Source organism: Pyrus communis, chromosome 13 (assembly GCF_041283825.1).
Source record: "Pyrus communis isolate YQ-2024b chromosome 13, ASM4128382v1, whole genome shotgun sequence".
Classification (NCBI taxonomy): domain Eukaryota; kingdom Viridiplantae; phylum Streptophyta; class Magnoliopsida; order Rosales; family Rosaceae; genus Pyrus; species Pyrus communis.
The window spans coordinates 29,931,847-29,951,133 of record NC_142577.1 but is presented as its reverse complement, the minus strand read 5'-3'; the positions used below and the strand labels follow the sequence as shown (position 1 = coordinate 29,951,133).

Here is a 19,287-nt window from a genome sequence, read left to right as displayed (position 1 = left end):
ACTTGAACCGAAAGAAATCACAAAAGGATTCGTTTCTTTCCAACGCTCATTCCACTCATTTTTTTCATTTCTTGTGTGTTGATGATTATATGCCAAAATATGAGCAAGGCTAGTACCTTACATATTCAGATAAATAAACATGCATTCGTTTCCGCTCAAAGTCAAGAATTTTACATGAAACATTAAAAATGGACAGAATTCTCAGGCGTGCAATCCAAAAGGCGAACATGTTGGTGTTTTAATCCACAACAATATCTGTAAAGACTTCATACACTTTTTCAAACTGAAGAAAGAATCATTTGTTACCACCAAACCTTATTTTTGCACCAACACATCAGGCCCTTTATTTATTTTTCACCATTAATGTTTTACCCAATCGAGATCAAACTTGATGCAAGAGAAAAATTGCTCATATATGATCAAAAGATTCAGCGTTTGAATTGTGAAAACAGCCTATTTACAAAACAAGAGTAAAACTACGTACAACAGACGTTTTTCTCGATCCTCATAAAGCAAATAAAAGATTAAGCGTTTGAATTGTGAAAACAATCTCTTTACAAAACAAGAATAAGATTACGTACAACAAACATTTTTGTTGATCCTCATAAAGCGAAAAGCCTGGTTGATGTTCACAAAGTAAGTAACTTTGGGTCGCTCGTTAATGTTTTAACCATATTCAGGCAAACAAACCAACCACATTGCAGCACGTCGAAAAAAAAGGTCAAAAAAGCGTTAAGGGAGCGAAAGTATGGAGCTTAAAAGAAGAGAAACAAAAAAAGTGAAAAGTAATCAGGATCAGTCTGGTTTAAAATTCAACCCCCTTTTTTTACCTAGAGAGAGGCAAAAGGCAGAAAAGCCCAAGAAGCCGCTGAACAATTTACATGGCGGATTACAGTCGCATTACAACCTCACAACAGCGACCCTCCACCCACATACCCCAACTTGAAAATATAGATTAAATAAAAAATTAAGAAAAGAAGCTAATTAAATCATCAATTAGCCGAAAGCTAGATTCTAAACATACTAATTAAAATTAAATTAAAACTAGCACACACTCTCTCTCCCTCTCTCACTGTCTGAGCTAAAGCTCAACAACCAACCGGGGCCACGGCGGTCTGTTTCACCTTCGGCGGCCTTCCTCTGCCTCTCGGCGCGCCGGTTGCCGTGGCTGGGGTGGGAGCTGAAACCGGAGCAGAAGACGTTGTCGTTTTGGCCTTCTTGGGAGGGCGGCCACGTGGCCTTCCAGTTCCGGAATGTGTCTTGGGCTGAGGTGGCGGTGCGAAGGGGTCCCTGGGCTTGGGGGGCCTGCCACGTGGCCTTGGCGGCGAGGAGACAGTGCCAGCGGGGAGTGGGGTCTTGGCCTTGGGAGGACGGCCGCGGCCCCTCTTAGGCGGCGCGTTGGGGTCGGGCTTCATGTAGTTGTTCTTGACCAGGACGAGCTCGCCGGTGTCCTTCATCTTGTTGAGGTGGTGCGCGAGGAGGGCCGCGTGAGATTCCGGCAGATCTCCGTACGTTGACTCGATGTGCTTCGCGATTGCGGACTTGCTTGACCCGTTGATGTCGTTCAGGGCCTCGATTGCCGCCATAATCATCTGACGGACAGAAAAATCAGTAAATTAGCAAAACCCAGCTGAAATTAAGCTGAATTAAAAGGGAAAACCTGTTTGGATGCCGAGAAAAGAAAATGAAGGAAAATTGTCGGTACCTCTGGGTACTGGGGGAGAGAGGGAACCGGCGGTGGCGGCGGTACTAGTGGATTGTTGGAGTTCTCCGTCGCCATGAGAGCTTCCTCACTAGAATCTGACTGAGAGATGGGGACTGTTAACTGTTTTCTAGAGAGAGAAAGCGAAACCGTTTTCTAGAGAGAGAGACTGTTTGTTTGGTGGGAAGTTCAGTCAGGCAGAGAGGATGAGGAAAGAAGGTGAGGATTTAAAAGGTTGGTTTTCCTTTGACGATGGGAAGGGAAATAGGCAGGGGGTTGAAGAAGAAAGATCCGACGGTCAGGGATCGCGTGTTTGTGCTCCGATCCGACGGTGAAAGACCCTTTAGCGGTGCTCACATGGATCGATAACGTGGACGAAGGACTCAACTGGGGGAAATGACATAAAAGTCCCTCAATTTAAAATCTTGCCTTGTCCGAAGCGCTTCGAATAATTCGAGTGAGGATTTAATAGGGTTTCTGATGTATCTACCTTCGCTAGGCGCAGAGGCTGATTGGCCGAAACGGTGAAAGAGGGTAAAATGGTAAAAGAATTGACCAGTAGGATGATGACATGACAGCAAAGGCCATACGGAGCGGCAAGCCATGATTCTTTGGGGATTCAAAAATGAGTCGTCTCTCAGATCCAGCATCCAAGTGCGGAGTGCGAGGCCCGCTTTAGAAACTGGAGGTGTGGGTCATGTGTGGTCCCCCACACCATAATATTAGAACACAACGGGATGTGAATTCTTTTCAGATTCTCTTTGTGGAAATTCGAAGATTAATCAATTGTATTCATTTATTATATATCATGCGGTTATTTTTTATTAAGTATTATTTATATTTAATTTAAAATAATTTTTAATTTTACGATATACGATAAATCAACACGATTAATTGATCTTTCGAATCCATGCAAAGAGAATCCGATTTTTTCCACAAGGGGATATGTATCTATACAGCTAGCGACCATTTGTTCCCTACCTAGGATGAGCATCCTTTCAAGCGAAATCGAATGGTTGGCGAGCTTGGAGTTGACTGGTCGAATCAGATGGTCTCTCAACTTTTGAACCGGGTTGACCAAATGCGTGTGATAATTGGTTTTTTTTATTGTTTTATTTTTATTCTTTTTAATTTTAGTTATTTAGTATTTTTATTTAGTGATATTTATTTTTATTTTTGAGTAAGAAGTCTTAGATTTGATTCTCGTCAAAAGTGAATTTGAATCATATTATTACTAACTTATTGTGAGGTTAAGTGTCTATATCTTCCTCTTAATGTAGATAATATCGTTTGTTTAAATAAAAAATAGTTTTTTTTGGATATTATTATTTTTTATAAATAATATTTACGTGGGATATGATTATTACGTTATATGGTGGGAGACGAACTAGAATATTGTTCCCTCCTATTTTATATCCTTCCCTCTCCTCCTTACACTCCATTTTATCTTTCTTTTTTTATAAAAAAAATTAACGTAAAATGTTGATATAATTTATCGTAACCGTTTGAATAAAAAAAAAGAAAATTTAAAAAAAAGTGGATAGAATCCTAATATTCGAGAGACCATGCTAGGTACGCTATGGTATCACATTCACAACAATGTTGGTGGTGTTGGCGTTGGTGATGGGTGATGGATGCTTTGACTAGTGGGGTCCACCATCCTCTCTTGCCGGCCTTGGTAAAATACGAATGGATTATGTTCAATTCTTTGTCTGCTCAAAAATGTATAGGCATTATTTACTGTTTTACTAATTCACATAGACCTGTCAGTTGCCAAGTGCAGAGTACTGACTTTTCTCATGAGCGACCGAGTTTGGTGTGGACACGTGTCGGATATCAAAGTGCCTCTCCATACGTAGTTGACACATCACCTTCTCACTCGTTTTGCCAATAGAGGGAGGATTCTCGCGCGCAGATCCTCTTTGTAAGGATTTCAACGATCCTAGTTTTCGTCAGGTACTGTTTATATTTAATTTTAAATAAAATAATTTTTTACCGTACAATATACGATGAACAAATATGATTTAAGCGTCCGAATCCACACAAAGAAAATCTGACGAGTATCCTCTCATGCCAATATTTCCTTCTCTTTGTCTTTACAATTAGAATATGTCCCTTATTTTATACATCAGTTACAAGTCTTGTTTTACAAATATCCACCATTTAAACATAACCTTAAGGTCCAATCTCATCCGGTCCACCAAACGAACTAACATATTTGATTTTATATTTTTAAATAAGATCTATTGGCTAAAATATTCATAATACTAAAAAACGTCTCGCATCCGACGCAATGCTTCTGAAGAGGAAAATTGAAACCCTGATGCATCCACTCTAGCTAATGCAACTAATGGATGACAAGCCCTTCTTTTGAATAGTTAGAGTTCAAACAAAATTGCAACGATTTGTAGCATCAGTTACCTATTTCACTTCCCTCACTTAACTATTTACATGATATTCGACAAATTTTACATTTCTATCATACAAAAAACGAAGAATCAAAACCTCTCACAAAGAATATGGACCTAACTTTCCACCGGGCGTTTCCCACGGACATCTTGAACCGGGGCTGCTGCTGAAGTGCTTCCGGTTACAGTAAAGCTCGTATCTGAATAACGGGAATTTGTATCACCAGAAGCTCCGGCAGTAGTGGAAGAAACCCCTTCCCCTGCTGGTCGGCGAGATCTTCTGTATCTTGATCCAGGCACTCCCGGTCTCATTGGCTCTTCCAGATGGCTCGGTTTCTTGGATAGGATCACAATCACACGATGCATTGTGGGGCGGACTATGGGATCACCTTGTATGCACAGCAACCCCATCTGAATGCACATCGCTACTTGCTCGGTGACCGCTGATGATGCTAACGTCGGGTCCATAATCTCCATGCTTCTCTCCTTCTTGTAAAGCTTGTACGCCTGCATCAGCAGTAGACAAATTTAGGATTAGCAGTAGAAAAAAATTTCAGCAAGAAATGTTCGATGACAAACAGCTGAGCAATCATCGCCCACCACAGAATTTTCATACTTGGCTCAACAGATGATAGTTAGATCTACAATCTTACCCAATCAAGCAGATTCTGCGCATCAGCATTTGCGTTGAATGATGAATTCCTTTGGCTGCTGATCAGCTCCAAAACCAAAACACCGAAGCTAAACACGTCCGCCTTCACTGATAAATGCCCGTGCATAACATACTCGGGAGCCATATAACCACTGTTTCAAGAAAATTAAAAAGGTCCATGTTAAAACCAAGTAAACAAGGCAGGTCCCGAGCACTTCAACCCCACCCACTTAAGAAATAAAACTTATTGCACAAGACACCATACTTGGTACCAGCAACGCGGGTATTGACGTGCGTCTGATCCTCGGGAAATAGGCGAGCCATGCCAAAATCAGCAATCTTGGGGGCCCATTTATCATCTAGTAGAATATTACTGGCCTTGATGTCGCGGTGTATAATGCACTTATGTGAATGTTCATGAAGGTAAAGCAAGCCCTTTGCAACACCGCATATTATATCAAACCTCCGCTTCCAGTCAAGCTCCTCCCTTCTATTTGATTCTGTACCAACACCATAAAAACCACTGTCAGTACGTAACGTAAGTCTGTTGCCAGTCATTAAACCAGATGAAAGTCAAATGGGAGAGATAAGCATCACGTAATATTTCTATTTTTGCCAGTTAGGTGTTAAAGGTCATGGGGGTTGACCAAATGGTGTAGGTTCTTCTCCGTTGTGAGCTGGCAAGGTTGTGTCACAACTTTGAAACTTCTGTTGGTTGCTTGGGCTGAAAGAATGTGGATAAAGTCAAGGTCTTAGGAGCCATCTCCTTCACAAGGTTTTGATGGAAACGTGAAAACTAGGCTAATGATGTCATAATTAACAGGTGTGAGTATCAATCAAAATTGTATATAACTACAAAAATATTGATTCAAAGTAATATTTAAGAATCGATGAATAATTAGGATTCAAAGAGCCTTCAAACTAGGCCTTCTGATTTTCTGCGATATATCTCAAGCTTGACCAAATTCCGAATACTATTCAGACAAACATATCAGGAAATATGATGGAGTCGGGGTTCTATTATGTATGACCTTCAGAACTAAAGCAAATTGATCCAAAATTATGAAATCTGGACAACTTTAAGTTTGTGCTAAATTCAGCTGATCAGCTTTTAACATCGAAATAAGAACAATTGAAAATGAGAAAATTATTAGTAGAACACTAAACATGGTTGCATTATCTATTGTAATTGATGCAGTTGCCAAATAATAATTGATAGTAAAGTATAGAAGGATTTACGAGTGCTTACTGAAGAGAAACTTGTCGAGGCTCTCGTTTAAGACATACTCATAAACAAGTAGTTTCTCTACCCCGTGTGCACAATTGCCCAACAAATTCACAACATTACGGTGCTGCACACGAGCTAGCAACTTGGCCTCGTTCATGAACTCTTTCTTTCCTTGATTTGAACTTTGTGACAACTTCTTCACCGCAATTTCTCTCCCATCCTCCAACTTTCCCTGAGAAAGACGCACCACACAAGATGTAAGACACATGAATTGCCCCGTTTACTTTGTCTCTTGAGAATTTAAGGATCTAGTTAACAAGGCGAAAGCTCGGTGGTATGTCTGCTTGCAAGATACATGTTATCAGGGAGACAAATGCGCAAAAAGGTTATAGTTTAGAACATTACATGACACTACATTGGCAGTGAAGTCATCTGCGACTTTACCTTTGGTGTAACTTCCTAAATGAAACGAAAGATATACATGTTCGCTACTCGAGAGAATCGGGATAACATTCATCCTTGATATTGTCAATATAATCCTTCCATTTTCCGTAAAGATACCCTAATTCCTTAGCACCCAAGAAAGCAGCGGATTAAACGAAAGTAGCAGGTGGTGGTGGTGCATACAAGTGCATGATTAAGCCGAAAACTAATCTAAATTTGTGTTTCTTATTAACTAATAACCATCATCATTATCTAAATAAGCTAAGGAACAATCTTCTAAACACTATTTGCAACAATTATAAAGGATGCGAGACATTCCGTCATTTTTCCCATATAATTTGCACGGAACAAAAGGATAATAATTTATTTCACTAAATAATTTGTATCATTAATTAAAATTATACAATCACTAGAGAGACGAGTTTTGGGAGTTCAGTAGAAGAAAAAAAATGTGAGCTTGAAATAACTTCTTTCCCAAAATTTTCTTAGCAACCAAACAGATAAGTCAAACGAAAACATTAGTAATTAAGTACCTTAAAAACGGGTCCGAAACCGCCTTCTCCGAGCTTATGACTGGGGTGGAAATTTTTCGTAGCGGCAGCCAAAGTTTCGAATGGGAAATGCTTCTGTTCCTGCTGAGCAATCTTCTCCAAGTCCTCTTCGTTCTGTCCGCCTGATCAAACAAAAAAACAGAGGGAAAAAAATCAATCATCTGATACAAGTAGAAGACGACCAAAATGCACAAAACTGCAAACTGGGTTTCGATTTCTACCTTTGCTGGGGGCGAACCCAAAAGTTTTGACGAGATTGTTGAGGAAATTCTTGGACTTGGTCATGGTTTTCTGTGACTTTTAGAACAGCCCAATCCCCTAAATGAACACAGAAGAAGAAGGAGGAGATCAGAGAGAGATTTTCAGATGCGGCGTGTGGAAATTCGTTTCCGGCGGAAAATTGCAGGCCGTGGGATTTGGTGGTGTTGGATAATGATTTTTATGACATTAAGAAACGAACTAAACAGAGTTTTTTATTTGGGGTAAACGAAACAGAGTTTGGGAAGAAGAATAGTTTATGGAACGTGTTGACGGTAGATGAACCCACATGTTGATAACTGTGGATTCTTATTATTGTTTTGTTTTGTTTCACTGGAAAATACAAAGAACTCAAAAGGCATTAAATAAACGATTGTTTCATTCATGTGACGGAACTGGGAACTGACCAACCCATTTTACGAAGAAAAATGTTAACGGAACTTTTTTATAAGTGGAACTGTCAATAGAATTTTTATTGTCTCATATTTTGAACACAAAATTTTAAAATATTAGCACATAAATTAACGTTGAACTATAAGGTGATAGAGAGTCTAAGAAAAGTTTCACTTTTGAAAGAGTTTCCTTAACATTTTTCTTTTACCAAATGGCAAGTAAATAACTTCAGAATTGACCATAAAAAGTAGACTACATAAATTCAAGTTTCGGAATGTCCGATCACGTAATTTGTCGTTGTGTCCAACCGCGTTATTTGTACGACAAATTTTAAAATATGATTCTTGTGTTTTGATCTCATTTGATGTTACGTTAACTCTGATTGTGAAATGCTATACTAACCTAACAGCCTTGCTAAAAAATTTCTCATAACCTCTCATGAATGAAATCAAAATAGGTCTTTCCCTAATGAAGGGAAGTTTCTGTTAATTAAGTTGCCACCTCTCCCTTGGTCCTTAAACAATCAAATTCATAAGTAATAGCAGTGAGAACACTTTGACGGAAAATGGTCCAGTGAGGATATTTTTTTTGGGAATTCCGTGATCGTGATCGTTTATTATATCGTACGGTCAGCTTTCGTTAGATACTATTTATATTTAATTTTAAATTAAAAATTAAAAATAATTTTTGACGCATGATATACGATAAACGGTCACGATCACAGAATTCCCGAGATCTCTAAGAAAAGGATCCTCGCCACTTTGACAATCAAACCATACATTAACATCAAATCAATGTTCATGTATCGTGCGCTACATGTGACTCTGAATAAAAGCTTAAAATATCTTTTTAGCTGTTAATGAGGTCATCTATTTTTTAGTTTATTCACAGATACAATGGCGAAAAATAAATAAAATTTTGTACGTAGCGCGTCATGATTGAAAAATAGCTTTTTGTACGTGCTTACAGGAAAGCTAATGTACATAAAATTGCAAGCAATTCTACTATGATCTATTGTATACTAGAAATCTCCAAGCTGCGAAAAATATCTTGATGTGTGATCTTCAATGCACTTGATTTCATGATCCACCATAATTTCTCATGGATTTGTTGACAGAAAATATCTAGTTTTGGAAATGCGTGTATTACAGTTTCTTTGATTAGGTTGAAATTTTGAATAAGACTTTAATGAGAACACAGTGCGTAGCCTATTATAAGGCACTCGATTAAAAAAGATTTAAACTTAGGTTACCATCTCATTCGTTATAACTTTAAATTACTTACGCTAATTAAAGATTTAATTCAAAAGACACATTTAGATTACATCGGTATGCTTAATGTCATTTATTATATAGTCTTAAAATAAGGAAGAATTGTTGAATATTTCATGTTAGGTGAAAAAACATGATTGATGGACAATAAGTGCATTTCTTTGGCTAAGATATGACCATTGGGTAACTGGTGCTCTGCATCCGGTAATACCTTTTAGATAATGCATGTATTATGTTCAAAGACGTGAACATTTTGAACTAACAAGACTTTATAAGTCATGTACTTTTAATTAATTTGAACATGTACAATTCTCTCTGAATAACAGTAGCAGAAGAGAGTACTCATTTAGGGTGTATTTGTTGCAGTGGGATTAGTTTGAATTAACTTAAAAGCTGGTTTGGTATTGCTGTGTTTTAAAAAAAAAGTTGTTTTTGTTGTGTTATGAAAATAAGCAGCAGAGTGTTTGGTAAACTTTTTTGTAAAAGTATTTTTGAAAAAAAAAAACAGTATTATAATATTTGGTAAACTTTTATGTAAAACAGATGTGAAAAAAAAATCAATTTTTCAAAGTTGAGTTTTGCAGCTTCTTTTTTTTAGCTTTCTTTCACTCAAAATTATGAAAAAAAAAAAAAAAAAATGAAGCTGAATGTTTACTAAACATAAAAATAACTTCCAACTTTTTTCAAAATCATCCATACCAAACCAGGCCTAGGATTATAATCCTGCATTTGGAATGGCGCTGGACTACAATAAATGAGACTCGCCTTGACTACGAGGCGCTCCCTGCTTCACTAAACCTCGTTTACGAGTCCCAAGCTTTCGCTTGGGATTAAGCGGGACTAGGAAACAAGATCAGACCCGAGTTTTCGTTTTCCCTGGGCTTCGCCTTCTTTCTTCTGCGGCACCGTCAGCTATAGCCCACAGCCGACACAGCCACACCACTGTGTAGATCTCAAAATCTAACCACCAAAATTTGAAAGGAAAAAAAAATAAAAAGCAAAATATAACAACAACAATCCCCAATCGGATAATTTCACCTTTTTCTTAGAAAATTCCGAGATGGTTATTTTGTTATGGAATTTAAGACGGAGAATCAAAACGTTGCGGGAGAGTTTGGGTTTCTTCGAAATGTGGGAGCTGTTTGCTTGAAGCTGACGCATGAATCACAATCCATATCATCTCATTGCTTTGGGAAATGAGAGAAATGGATAGAGAAGGGGAGGGAAAGTAGCTTCGGGGAGCAAGAGTGATAGGGAGACGAAGAGGGAGATGAGGGAGAGAACGAGGTGAGGGGATTGGACGGACCTAACGAGGGAGAGAAGATTCCAGAGAGTACAGGTTTTGAGAAAGAAAAAAAAAATAAGTTGATATAAAATATTATTAAATATGTATTAAATAATATAATATTATTTAGTGTTAACTATCCAGCTTTTTAATCTGGCACTACATCAAACGCTTTACTAATTTAGTTTATTTTAAGCCAGTCCAGTTTAGTCCCTAAGGTTAGTCCAGTCCGAGATAGTCCGATGCAACAAAAGCATCCTTAGAAATTTGCTTATACACAACTTCTTTGCTCTCTCTTCTCTCTCCATCACATTCATACAATTTCTTTCTAGTTATTTCTAAGGAAATGTAGTTCGCTTTTGCTAATCGAATATTTCATATTTCGTTGTATCTTGGAAGTGATTTGCCAAGAACCCTTTAACAAACTCATTCTAGTAGGGGCAAATAATACTTTAAGAAAACGATTCAAGTTGTATCTCTAAGTCATATTTCAGCTTATTTTCTATATTTCTACATTTCTACATTTACTCTAATATACCTATCTTCTTGTATGATTTCAACCAACTCAAGAAAAATTAAGTTGTCTGATCGTCAATTCACTTGGTTTCATGATCCACCATAATTTCTTATGGATTTGTTGAAGAAGATATTTAGTTTCATAATACGTGTATTATTGTTCCTTTGATTTCATTAAGATTTTTATGAGGCCGCAATGCGTACTTATCTTTCTTGTACGATTTCAACCAACTCAAGAAAAATTAAGTTGTTCTTACACACTTTTCAAACTGCCGTTTACAACATGTAAGTAAGGAGAACGACTACTTACTCGTATTAATGCTTTTTTCCTTGGGCTTCCACTGTTTAGCTAGACGGCTAGCAACCGCTCGATTAATGCTTATTCGTTTGAAAATTAAGAAAGGGCGTCTAGACTTGCTGAGGCGCCTGTCTATATCGTCTAGGCACCCGCCTAACTCGTCCAAACCCACCTAGACACCTGCCTAGGTTGCGACTCACTTACATAGAAAACATATAACTTTCATTTTGCATTTTATTTTGTTCAATAAAGTGTAAGAAACTTGTTGAATACTTAAATGAACACACATTATATGCATGTTCTTCATATTTTCATTATGTTCCAATATTTCATAATATATATGTCATTATATTTTGTAGTTTATGATGAAATTATATATATTTTAATTATAAATAGACATTTATTTACATGAAATATAATAGATTTACTTAAATTGGCCTAGTTCGCCGCCCGACTAGCGCCTAACATCTTTTAGATCCTTGGGGCTTCATTATTAGAACACACACACACACACACACACACACACACACACACACACATATATATATATATACACAGATCCTTTAACAAGAGAGATCCTATTTTTCAAAAAAAAATGGGGATACCCTCTTGACCGTTAGATTTGGCTTTAATGAAATTGTGTGGCCTGTGATTTAATCTCAACCACACAATTTCATTAAAGCCAATCCAGCGATCAAGAGGGTGTCCCTTTTTTTTTTTTGAAAAATGGGAATCCCTCTTGGTAGGCCATCTCCAACCAAAGGCTAGCCAGATGGCTCGTTTTAGCCATCTGGCCATCCAAGAAATTAATATTTTAATGAACAGTACAGGGCCATATTTGTCTCCATCTCCAACCGAGGGCCAAAGGGCTACAAGGCTCATTTTAGCCATGTCACAAAAAACCGTCTCCAACCGAGGGCTAAACATAATTTATTATTTAAAAACTACAACTTAAATTCAAATCCAATGGCTAAGTGATGTTAGCTAGCCGTTGTATTTGAATTTTTTTGGGCTATAAATAGGGTGGATATTGGGCTATAATTCACACAACTTTGAATTCAAGACGATCCAAATAGGTCAAGAAGGGCTCATGCAAAAATATATGATGGGACTAATTTACCTTTCAATCCAAGAACTTGTAATATCTCTATAAATGAGTACATAAGGCTATAGAATGATATGTTCCCGTGCCACAAACAAGTATCTACAACAGGATCTTGTTAGTTGTTGCACATCTTTGGGCCCAAAATAGCATGGAGTAAGCATTTAAGTTTTATGTTGCTAAATGTTTTTAAAAATGTTGTTTAAGTTTTATGTTGTTAAATGTTTTTTCTATGTTGTATAATGTTATTTAATGTTGTTTAATATTGTTTAATGTTGTTTCATGTTACTTAATGTCATGTAATGTTTAATGGTTTAGAAATTATAGGGGAAAAACCTTTTTTTTACAGTTTTTAAAATAAATTTTGTAAAAAAAAAAATAAAAAATAAAAAAAACGGCTAGCTAATGTCAGTCAACCATTGTATTTAAATTTTTGCCTCCATTCCTGTCAGATATAACTACCTACCATTCCTATCAGATATAATTGACAGGAATAATGAAATTTCCAGCTCGGCCCAGGGCTAGCTGGATTGGGCTAGCCAATTGGCCCTTTGGCCTTTTTTTTCCCGTGGGGTTCACGAGCCCTTTGGCCTAGCTTTCGGTTGGAGACGGTTTCGGGCTATTTTCGGCCCTTTAATCCTCTAGACCCTTCGGTTGGAGATAAACTTAAAGGCTGTGTGTGTATATATGTATGTATGTATGTATATATGCATGTATGTATATGTGAATCATGATTAGAACATGACCTAACCTAATAAGCTTTGATTTGAATATCCTTTTAAACATATTTCAAGCACCGCCGAAAGTAGAGACGCAAAACCACGTGCCTATATGATTAGGAGAAGAGATTTTAGATCTTTTCCACCAAGGTCATCGGATCAAGTAATTCGGACTTTTCAAATTTCATCCAACGGTCCACTTGTTTTGACTCCTTAAAAGCTGTAATAATTTTTTGCTGTTTGATGAAATTTGAAATGTCCGAATCACTTGATCCGGTGATCTTAGTAGAAAAGATCCGAAAATGATCTCTTCTCTATGATTAGAGCAAAAACTCAAACAAGCATCTTCCACACCAGAAAAAATGAGCAAAATTTTATTACAAAAAGAAAGGCAATGCAGTTCTTCAAAAAAAAAGAAAAAGAAAGGCAATGCATAGTTCCAAATTTTATAAGGAATGTCAGTGTGACAGGAATGTCACTGTAAAGGCGTTCCAAGCAAATCTCGCATTGTCATACGTTTTAATTTTTTAATATAATAATAATTGATTTGAAATATTGTTACACATTCTCGCCAATGGAAATTTGTTTTTTGACAAAGCGAGCATCTTCAGTTGGATCTATATGCTCTCTAAGCAGCAAATTAAGCAGAATATTGTTCCTCGCTGACTGAATGCAGAGCCTGCAGGGGAATTGCTGAGACATCTCTTGCTTGTTGCTTAATTGGAAACTAAATCACATAAAATTAAATTAAACAACCTCAAAACTGATAATTATGGTTATGTTGCCTCTGCCCTTGCTTCAACAGTCTCGATACTAAGAGATTTTTTAGTGTGCCAAAAATACGATTCGGTGCACTAAAAAATTTTCAACAAATTATATTATTATACTTAGTGTATAGAATTGTGTTCCCGAGACATTGAATTTTTTTTTCTCAACACCCATTAGTTATTCCTCGGCCCTCGGTCCAAAAATAATATTAGCTGTTATTAGACCACCGACTTTTGTCCTTAGCAATTATCTTGTTTTATTGGTTTCTATGTTCCAACCAACCAGTTGTTTTATACTCAAAAGAGACGTCCTTGTAATATTGAAAGCGATGTTTCTTCGTATTTTTAAATTACATACGATGTTTTATCGTAAACTAATTTAAACTGCGAGAGAGAACGAATTAATCGTACATGAAAGAGTACATCTGGTCTACCTAGTATAGTTACGTTATGAATTTGCCACTTTCCTATATTTTATAATCATTTACATACATCCATCATAAACAATTATCAACTGTAGGCAACCTCCACTCAATAAGCCTCTTCGCTCTACAAGAGTTTAGTGGAAACGTCTGTCATACGTAATCTTACTCTTGCAGCCTAGACAATCATCTACTATAAAACAAAAAACACAATACAAGGTAGCTCCAACAAAGTATAAACAAACACTCACTTTTATATACTTACAGATGGATACATATGGTATACAAGTAGTAACTCAACTTTGACCCCTCAAATAACAATTAATAAACAAATCCCATATGATCAAATGATGCAAATTAAAGACAGAAAGAAAATATAAAGGGGACTAGAAAATCCCCTCCACACTTTCTTTTCCTTTCCTCCAAACAAAACTTAGCAAAAGAGTGTCCTAATTCTGTCTGTCTAATAAACTAATGATGCTATGTACCTGGCACTGGAATATCTTTGTTGGATCTCGATCGCCAGCTTTGCAAGCCAGGCCTTTTCTCCTCACAACGTACAGTTTGACAGGGTGGCTTCTCCACCTCACTATCCTACACTACACACACCAGAAAAACTTGGTAGGGACACTTTGGTCACGTCATCTGTAGGGCACCTCTCACATAAGAACGAGACCCCGTGTATTTTGGGTTCATTCCATGTGAGAACCGCTCTAGTAATGCATTCATAACGAAGTTTTCTCCTACACGCATACGCTTCTCATCCCCCTTTTCCTTCAAAAGGTGTTTTGATATAAGCGCTGCCCACAAAAAAATTGGACTTACTTTCACCAAAAAACTGAAAAACAAATTGGCAGACTTGGAACTTGTAGTCCACCATGATGGCCAGGAAGAGCCTCCCTCTCCATCCAGGGAAATTCCCCCACTTGAAATTGTTCAAACTGCAGAATTGTATTTGTGTTCCGCTTATATTCGCAGCTGTTTTAACCCGAATGCAGCAAAATCTGCACTTGCAAAAGCGGACAAATTATGAATTAAAAACGAATGCAATTGTAATGTAGTAAGAACTTTCACACTTTGGAGCTAAAAGGCTTGTCATTTTACCTATGAACTCTTTATAGAATGCTGTCAGCCGTGGTCCTCAGACGGAGTTCTACACTTCGCAGATCGCGAAGATGTTCCAAAATTTCTTGGAGAAGAAGTAATCCCTTATCTCCTTTCCTCAAGGAGGAAATGCAGTGCTTCAGAAACTCCCTATCTGCTTCAAGTGCTTGTAGTCTCTCATACACATGATCAACCTCCTCCTCGATAGCAAGTTTCTTGCTCTCCGATTCTTGTGATGTAAAAGAATCGTACCCTTCTGTGTTTCCATTCAATTCCCAGTCTCTTGATTCCGTTTCGATGGCATCAAACAGTGGAAGAAGTCTCTTTGCCTTCAAGCCCTTGATTTTTCTATCTTGATCATGATTTCCATTCATTTCTTTGGAATGGCCATTTGCAATGCCATTGCCATTTACTTCACTTCTGACATCTGAACTTTCATGGTAACCATTTCCATTCTCCGAAAAGAAATGCTCGATTTGGTTTATATCCTCACAACATTCTTCTTCCTCTTCTTCGCTCAAGGTCAAAAGCTTCTCTTCCAACTCCTTGAGCTGGTCTAGAATGGACAACTTCTCTTCCTCAAAGACAGCCAAAGATTTCTCCAGATATAGAACTGCATCTGCCGGGGTGTTTTGATTGCTACTTTCTTCGTTCCCATATAAGCAATCTTCTTCCTTCAATTCGTTATTCAAATCAGTAGATAGTCCATCGCTATCCTCAGCATTGCTACAAGCACCGGATGAAGTTCTACTTTTCACGCTTCCATCTTTCAGTCTCCTCAAAATCATCGCTCTCTCTTTGGCCTCGTAATCCTGCAGCTTCTTTCGACATACTTCCAGCTCCTTTTCAAGCTCTTGCTTTTCCCTTTCCCGCTTCACCATAAGCTCGTTCAAGAGCTGCATCGCTTCCTGGTCGTACTCAGACTGCTCTTCCATCATTCTCTGGTACTGCAAAGCTTCCATCTGCATTGCTGCCTTTTCTTCTTGTAGCCTATTTATCATTGCCATTGTCTGACTGGCTGCCACTGCAGAAGCACTCCTCTCTTCTTCAAGTTCCACATATAATTCGTTCAAAGCCTTCCGTTCAGTTTTCAACGCCGTCTTTAATTTCTCAACTGTCACGACTTCATCACCGCCTTCAATGTCACTCATAACACTTCCATCCAATGAGTCTTCTGTTACCAGTTCTCGTCTCTCAAATAGTAGCATTCCTTTATGCAACTGGTGGAGACTGTCTATTGAAGTAGGTGTGTCAAGAACATCATCTTCCTCATATGAGAAATGATTTTCTTTTTCTTTCTCACTCGTTTCAGCCGACAAGGTTTTGAATTCAAGTAATTCTTCCTCTGGTTGCTCAGAACCTAACAATGTAACAAATTAAAATAATTTCGGACATAAGTAAGATTTTGAGATTGCGAACGTGCTTAGGCCAGGATTCGAGGCTTACCATGACGATCACAAACATGTTGAATGGCAGAACTTGTAGAAGGGTCTTCCTGCTCACACGGATGCGAATTCAAAAGTTCTTGAGCCGATTGAACTTCGTCATTCTGTTCCTGATCAGGAATCTCTGTCCCTATTGCGACCTCCGCCTCAATCTCATCGTTGCCAGGAAGGACTTCATCCTCAATTGCTGCATGCATTGAATGCCACAATTGAGATTTTGTCATCCAAAAATAACAAAACATTGTCTATAAATTATAAGTGAATGAAATTAAACATGCTTACCTAGATGAACATCTGAAACAATTTCACCATTTGCTACAGCTCCAACCTGTTCATTTTCCTCCTTCGCGCTCCCAGTCTCATCCGAATCCTTCAAACCAAGAACCGAAACCTTACTCCCCTCTTCCTTACTCTCATCGAACGAAAGCAATGCCACAGACTCTTCTGAACTGCGCCAATTCTCCACAACCGGCTTCGCAATGTCGAAATCCAGTATAACATCTTCACAACCGCTACTATTTCCTTGGTCTTCTTCCACCTGCTTATACTTCTGATGACTCTGGTTTTCAATGGTGGCTGGAGAATCAATCAAATCAACCAGAACCAACCGGCAATCGTCTTGATCAATGTAGAACTCCAAATCCTGAGGTCGAATTTTTGGAGATACAATATCTTTTGTGGGTTCTTGTTCTTCTTCTATGTCTCTCACCACTTTTTCATCTCCAATGGCTACAATCTCCGTCTCCTTGCAGCCATAGTCACATACAGAACAAGCAGCAGAATGATCCTCTGCTTCAAAACCCCTATTTTCTCCCTTCTTTTCTTCGACTCCCTCTTCGTCTCCGATCACAAAATCCGATCCGCTTCGATCCGACCGATCACCTTCTTCCGTCTGACGATCATCCCCTGTTTCCAAACTCAAATTTTGTTTCTGAGTATAATCCAAAACCTCCCAAGAAGGTTTAATCACAATACAAGAAGGGTAAAACTTGTTCAAACTCAAACCGCAGCAAGAACAGTTCAACTTCTCCTCTCCATTCTCAGTGACTTTTTCATCGCTATCCCGAATCATCCCAATTTGCTTCATCCATGGAAAAAAAGCAAACTTCTTTGACCATTCTTCGCAATCCGGCTTCGATGAGCAGTCCTCGCACATATCTTGCAATTCTACAAGTTTCTGGTGATTTGAACAATAACCCAGATGGGATATCTCATTGGCATGAGATTCGCAGACGAGATCTCTATAAGAACTTTTGGTGTTTCTGGGCTCGAAGATATGTTCGAGCCTAGAACACCAGAGGCAGGGTCTTCTGAGGCCAAAGTAATCGGAGAACTTTATGATTAGGTAAGAAAAGAGGGAATTGAGAAGGAGGAGGATGATCAGAGTCCATTCGAGGAGAGCATAGGCTAGAACGAGAGTGATCTTGTTGGTGTTTCTGTGCAGCATGGTTGCAAACTTGTTGGCAGCCATTGATGGTGCTCTGTTTCTGGTATATACAGAGAGAGAGTTGCAGATTAGAAGATGAAAGAAAAATGGATGGGGAGAGGGAAAGATTCAGAGAAAAATAGAAGTAAGAGAAGGCGGTTTGGAGTGGAATTTGGACAACAAAACAAGACACTGAGCAGAGAAAAGAAAGAAATATGTGATTGAGTCGAGGAAAATTAAAGAATGTTTTCAAGTATCATCTGTGATGATTTTTAAAAAAAAAAAAAAAAAAAGAATTGAGTAACCGTTGCTGTGGAAGTGGAACATAGTTTCTACTTTATATTAAAATATGCCAAGTATTCTTTATTCGTCATTTTATTTGCAGATGTGAAATGAATTGAATTAATCATAATACTATGTCTTGTTCGCACGAAGTGGTAGATTTAGAAAATATTATTTTAGAGGTTAGTAAGAAAAGCGTGCGCAGCGTGTAAAATTGGTTAGACGGAATAACATGCAAATTAGCATTTCATCGAGTCTTGGTACCTATCGACATATGCCAACAGATTCTTTGCGCAAACATGCCGACAAATGTTAGCGTATGCCTGGTGAGCCTATAAACAGATGCCCATAGCAATGCATACAAAGGTATGAGGCTGGCAACTACCCAATCCAATGTCCATGAAGGCAATTATCAAGCAGTTAAATGATAGTTGTAAGAGCATCTCATATTTTCAAAAGGCACTGCAACTTTTCTATGAAAGATTTCTGAATTTGCATCAGCTGACCCACTTAACCCCAAGGTGAATCTGCCCTTGCTTGCACACAAATTCTTTTATAATTTCATTTTTATATGATAATTAATTGGGGGTTTTGTAGTGAAACTGGACTATGGTAGGGAATAGGAGATATAACTATGTATGAATACAAGTAGGAATCTTAGGCGGCCTTGACAGCTCCCACGCCAATTTTTTTAAAATTGAGCAACAGAATTGGGGTGGCCCATCAACCACACCATTGAGTAGGTGGACCACTCTCACAGTAAAGTGTGGGTCTCAGTTTATATGATCCATCCAGATGCTCCACTTCCATAATCTAGCTCTCATCTCCCATGAAAGCTTTTTCTTATAAAACTCTTCTTCATCTTTTACGTACCTGGAATATAGGGTGGTGATTTCTAATTTTCTACGATCTCGTTTTTTCTGTCTGCATTCTTTTCCAGTTATTTCTTTTGTCAACCTTGCCTTTGATTTATTTGATTCGAGTGGTAAAAGCAAAAAAAAAAAAAAAAAAGAG

At 38.0% G+C, this 19,287-nt stretch overlaps 3 protein-coding genes across 3 annotated transcripts; all 3 read right to left on the bottom strand.

Moving 5' to 3' along the window:
- Positions 1-779: 779 nt before the first annotated feature.
- Positions 780-1,956, bottom strand: LOC137737527 (HMG-Y-related protein A). Its single transcript, XM_068477038.2, has 2 exons — positions 1,706-1,956; positions 780-1,592 (listed from the first exon to the last, which is right to left on the bottom strand). Exons 1-2 carry the CDS (start codon positions 1,778-1,780, stop codon positions 1,089-1,091), a joined length of 579 nt encoding a protein of 192 aa, XP_068333139.1. The 5' UTR covers positions 1,781-1,956; the 3' UTR covers positions 780-1,088.
- A 2,097-nt stretch (positions 1,957-4,053) lies between these two features.
- Positions 4,054-7,575, bottom strand: LOC137737809 (cysteine-rich receptor-like protein kinase 43). The gene is made up of 6 exons (XM_068477371.2): positions 7,207-7,575; positions 6,968-7,107; positions 6,012-6,222; positions 5,028-5,262; positions 4,764-4,914; positions 4,054-4,617 (listed from the first exon to the last, which is right to left on the bottom strand). The coding sequence occupies exons 1-6, from the start codon at positions 7,268-7,270 to the stop codon at positions 4,228-4,230; spliced, it is 1,191 nt and encodes a 396-aa protein (XP_068333472.2). The 5' UTR covers positions 7,271-7,575; the 3' UTR covers positions 4,054-4,227.
- Positions 7,576-14,250: 6,675 nt separating this feature from the next.
- LOC137737357 (myosin-binding protein 2) lies at positions 14,251-18,380 on the bottom strand. The gene is made up of 4 exons (XM_068476809.2): positions 16,848-18,380; positions 16,567-16,752; positions 15,121-16,480; positions 14,251-15,020 (listed from the first exon to the last, which is right to left on the bottom strand). The coding sequence occupies exons 1-3, from the start codon at positions 18,034-18,036 to the stop codon at positions 15,132-15,134; spliced, it is 2,724 nt and encodes a 907-aa protein (XP_068332910.2). The 5' UTR covers positions 18,037-18,380; the 3' UTR covers positions 14,251-15,020; positions 15,121-15,131.
- Positions 18,381-19,287: the final 907 nt, after the last annotated feature.

Coding starts and splice junctions, on each gene's coding strand:
- LOC137737809 (XM_068477371.2), bottom strand. CDS start 7,270: ATGACCAAGTCCAAGAATTTCCTCAACAATCTCGTCAAAACTTTTGGG. Junction 7,108..7,206: donor TGGGTTCGCCCCCAGCAAAG/GTAGAAATCGAA, acceptor TTGTTTGATCAG/GCGGACAGAACGAAGAGGAC. Junction 4,618..4,763: donor CGCAGAATCTGCTTGATTGG/GTAAGATTGTAG, acceptor CTGCTGATGCAG/GCGTACAAGCTTTACAAGAA.
- LOC137737527 (XM_068477038.2), bottom strand. CDS start 1,780: ATGGCGACGGAGAACTCCAACAATCCACTAGTACCGCCGCCACCGCCG. Junction 1,593..1,705: donor CTCTCCCCCAGTACCCAGAG/GTACCGACAATT, acceptor TCTGTCCGTCAG/ATGATTATGGCGGCAATCGA.
- LOC137737357 (XM_068476809.2), bottom strand. CDS start 18,036: ATGGCTGCCAACAAGTTTGCAACCATGCTGCACAGAAACACCAACAAG. Junction 16,753..16,847: donor TGTTTCAGATGTTCATCTAG/GTAAGCATGTTT, acceptor CAATGCATGCAG/CAATTGAGGATGAAGTCCTT. Junction 16,481..16,566: donor ACATGTTTGTGATCGTCATG/GTAAGCCTCGAA, acceptor TTACATTGTTAG/GTTCTGAGCAACCAGAGGAA.